A 3,717-nucleotide genomic window follows, 5' to 3' on the forward strand; every position below is an offset into this window, starting at 1 on the left:
ACAGCGTTTCGACGGCACGCATTACAAAGCTTCCTGGAAGGCTTGGCTGGTTGGATCTGCTGCTCTCTCTGCTCATGACCCATTTTGGCTTTCATCAAGAATCATGACACCAGCTGCCTGGGTCATCTAGGAGGCAGAGAGGGGGAGAGCAACCCTGGGTTGTAAAGGGAAGTGGGGAAGGAGAAGAGAAGGAGGAGAAGGAGGAGGAGGAGGAAGGGGAGGATAGAAAGACAGAGCAGGGGGAGAGAGAGTTGTTTTAGTCCAGTTGTAAAGATTTGAATCCCAGTTCCGAGCTCTCTACCACATTCCCTGTCCTGTGCAAAGGTCTGTGATTGGGGATGTGGTGTGCTCAGTGGGCAGGGCCCCTCCCCTGGGCTGGATCCGCCTCTCTTATCCCCCGGATAAATTACTAGTGTCCTCACTAAATTCCTCGGCTTTCTCTCTCCCTCCCTCTCTCTCTCTCTCACAATCTCACTCCCTCCCTCAAACACAGGCAAAGCAAGGTTGGAGGGTGGGAGGGCGGGGATCCTCTCTGGACTGGTATTGTGCCTTAGTCCTGGGCGGGGAGGGAAGGGGAGGAAAATACTGGCGCCCCTTCTCTCCAACGCCGCCTTGAAATAGATTTGAGGAGCTGCCCTTCTTCCCCCCCTTCCCCTTTTCCTGCTGGTCATTTGGCATCTTCCAGACCATGTCCACTGGGTCCCTCAGTGATGTGGAAGATCTGCAGGAGGTGGAGATGTTGGAGTGCGATGGCCTGAAAATGGATACTAACAAAGAGTTTGGGGCGTCCACCGAGAGCAACGAGGAGGGATCCAATGGCGAGAATGGCTCCCCTCAGAAGGGGAGAGGGGCCTCGGGCAAAAGGAAAAAAGCTCCCCCCAAGAAGAGCCCTTTAAATGGAGTGAGCCAGGAGGGAAAGCAGGTACAGAGAAATGCTGCCAACGCCAGGGAGAGGGCAAGGATGAGGGTCCTTAGCAAAGCCTTCTCCAGGCTTAAGACCACCCTACCCTGGGTGCCCCCAGACACCAAACTTTCAAAACTGGACACCTTGAGGTTGGCCTCCAGCTACATTGCTCACCTGAGGCAGATCCTGGCCAATGACAAGTATGAGAACGGCTACATCCACCCAGTGAACTTGGTAAGTCAGAATCCGCCGGGGAAAGGCGCTCCGTGCGTGTGCATGGGAAGAGGTGGGCAAGGAGCTGGCATGGGGCATGTGTGGGGATAAAACTGCTGTGCTTCTCACAGGGTGCCTGGTGCCAATGGGGTGGAAAGTGGTACTGTACAAGGGGACAGGCTCCCAGCTATCCTGCTGCCCTGTGCCCTGAGTGCCAAGCCTCCTTAGGCCCCCTCTGCTGTTCTTAGCAACCCCTTCCAGGAGACAGGCAGCCACGCTGGCCACAAATAATCAGGGGCAGGCTTTACACTTTACTGCCCCAGAAACAATTGAGAAACCAGAGGGTTGATGGCAGCTTTCTACCTGCAAGTGAGCAGGTATAGGAATTTGGGTAGAAAAGGGTGCGTTTGAGGAAGGACCCAGGATTCATTCTTACCCTGCGTCTCTACCCTAATGTTTCCTTACACAATAGTGTCCCCAAGCCCTAGCTTTTTAAAGACAGGACTCTTGGGGCTCTGTGCTCAACCGCTCAAGTTTGCCGAGTCCAGGTCATTTCTCCTATCCCGTTAACTGGCACAGGAGAAACAAATATCAGTGCAGACTCCCCAGAGGAGGTGATTGCCCCAGGCACACTCCACAATGCCTCTTCCTGGGCTGTGTGGTGTACCTCCTGCTGCTCCCACCACATAAAGTTTTCCTGAGCAGCCCTGGATCTCCCAACTATACCCGGCCACCAGAAACACCCAGTTTCCAGCTCTAAAAATAGATACAAATGATGTAGACGGGGGTGGGGGGGGGGGGGGGAGCAAGATCTGCCTGGGCTCTTTTTAGACGTACAGCCTTTACACTGCCCACACGTGCAGACCCTGACTCATAAGTGGATCACAGAGGGGAGCTGGGGACGTTTCACGAGGTCAGGCTCTGTGTTTTGAGCTCTGGGCTGTGGAGGAAAAGATGTTACCGGCTGTGTCAGCTGCTAAGGGCCTGGGAGATAATTTTTTATTAAAAACAAAATCTTCAGCGCAACTACATAGGAAAAAGAAATAAGTAAAACAAAACCGGCATCCAATATAATCTCCCTCCTTTTCCGCACAGAGGCACACCAAAACACGCTCCCCGAGCCGCGGGAGACCAGGGAGAGCGGCCGGGGGCTGCCGGGGCTCCGAGCAGCTCCTGCTCCCGGGGTAGCACGGCGAGGCGTGAGGCGGCTCCCTCGGCTCGGAGTGCCCACGCCGGTCACGACCAAACGCGGGGGGAAGCGCTGCTACGGCGGGGTGCCCGCGGCGATTATGCCGGGGGGGATGAGAATATGCCGGAGCCAGGCGGCTCCTTTCTCCCTCCCTTCTGCCGCGTATCAGCCGGGCTTCGCCGCCCCGTGGACGCCCGGTGGAGACCGCCGGGGCTGTGAGGCGAAGCGGCATCAGCCGCTGGCAAAAGGCAAAACGGTCCTTGCCGAAACCAGCGGCAACTGCCCCGGCCTGAGCCCCGCTGAGCGCTGCCCGAAGTGGGCTCAGGTGGGGAATGCCGGGCTCGGTCCCACCGGACGCCCCCGAGCCGGACCCGCTGGCTATATGAGCGTTGCAATGTGCATTTCTCCGTATGTAACCCCCTTCCCACTCGTGTCTTTTCCTGGCTACAGACTTGGCCTTTTATGGTAGCCGGCAAACCCGAGAGTGACCTGAAAGAAGTGGTGAACACAAACCGCTTGTGCGGCCCGACGGCATCCTGAGCCCTGCGGCCGGGCCAGCAGCGTCCGTCCCGGCGCGGCCGGGCAGCGGGCGGCGGGGCAGGCAGGGACCCGCCGCGGCCCCGCCGCTGTCCCGGGCCCCGGGCAGAGCCAGGGGGAGAGCCGCTCTCCCGGCGCAGAGGAGACCAAATGTGCCCTAGCAAAGACTCCATCCACCCCGAGAGATCCTGATTCTATTTAACTTTATTAAATGCGTGTACAGTCGAGTGTCCTTCAACCACAGCCTTGCTGGTTCAAGAGCTACTAGAGAAAAGAGAGATCAAACAAAACCTACCCCGCGTGTATCTTTTGTCTGAGACCTGTGAAATATGTAGATGCCTAGAAAAACTGACTTTGACAGTCATCTCTATGAAGTAATTCACCCTAAAGATATATAGATATATTTTCTTCAAGCAGATTCTGCTCTATTTCTGTGAATAAACCTTCCTTTCTACTGAGCACGGAGCGGTGTTAAGTGTTCGTTTGAGACTCTTGGGCTCGGCGGGGGAAGGACTGAGCCTCCGCCGCTCCACGAAGCGGCCGCGCTGCGGGGATCCCGTCTCTCCGCCCCGGGCCACATGGAGGTCTGCTTTCCGGAGCTAAAGACATGGAGCGAACCCCTGGGGGAGGGAGGGGGATCACTGGGTCCGCAGCTCGCCGCGGGAGCCCAGGCCGGCTCCGCAGCCCGGCGGCCGGGCGCTGCAGGAGCCAGCCCCGCCACTCTGCTCCGCGGGGACAGGAGAAGTGATCTATTGATGAAGTACAGTCAGTCCTCAGCGCCGGGAATTTTTAACTTAAACATCTCCTCTCTATCGATCAGGGCGCCCGTGGGAGATGAGGCTGAGATAAACAGGAGTGCGGGGCGCTCCCCCTG

At 57.3% G+C, this 3,717-nt stretch overlaps 1 protein-coding gene across 1 annotated transcript; it reads left to right on the top strand.

Annotated features, from left to right (window-relative positions):
* Window positions 1-688: 688 nt before the first annotated feature.
* Window positions 689-2,846, top strand: TCF21 (transcription factor 21). Its single transcript, XM_062488832.1, has 2 exons — window positions 689-1,138; window positions 2,757-2,846. Exons 1-2 carry the CDS (start codon window positions 689-691, stop codon window positions 2,844-2,846), a joined length of 540 nt encoding a protein of 179 aa, XP_062344816.1.
* The last annotated feature ends 871 nt before the right edge of the window (window positions 2,847-3,717 follow it).

Source organism: Cinclus cinclus, chromosome 3 (assembly GCF_963662255.1).
Source record: "Cinclus cinclus chromosome 3, bCinCin1.1, whole genome shotgun sequence".
Taxonomy (NCBI): Eukaryota; Metazoa; Chordata; class Aves; order Passeriformes; family Cinclidae; genus Cinclus; species Cinclus cinclus.

Excerpts from the sequence above, each read along its gene's own strand:
- TCF21 (XM_062488832.1), top strand. The coding sequence starts at position 689 with ATGTCCACTGGGTCCCTCAGTGATGTGGAAGATCTGCAGGAGGTGGAG. Across the intron at positions 1,139-2,756 it reads ACATCCACCCAGTGAACTTG|ACTTGGCCTTTTATGGTAGC; the intron begins GTAAGTCAGAAT and ends TCCTGGCTACAG.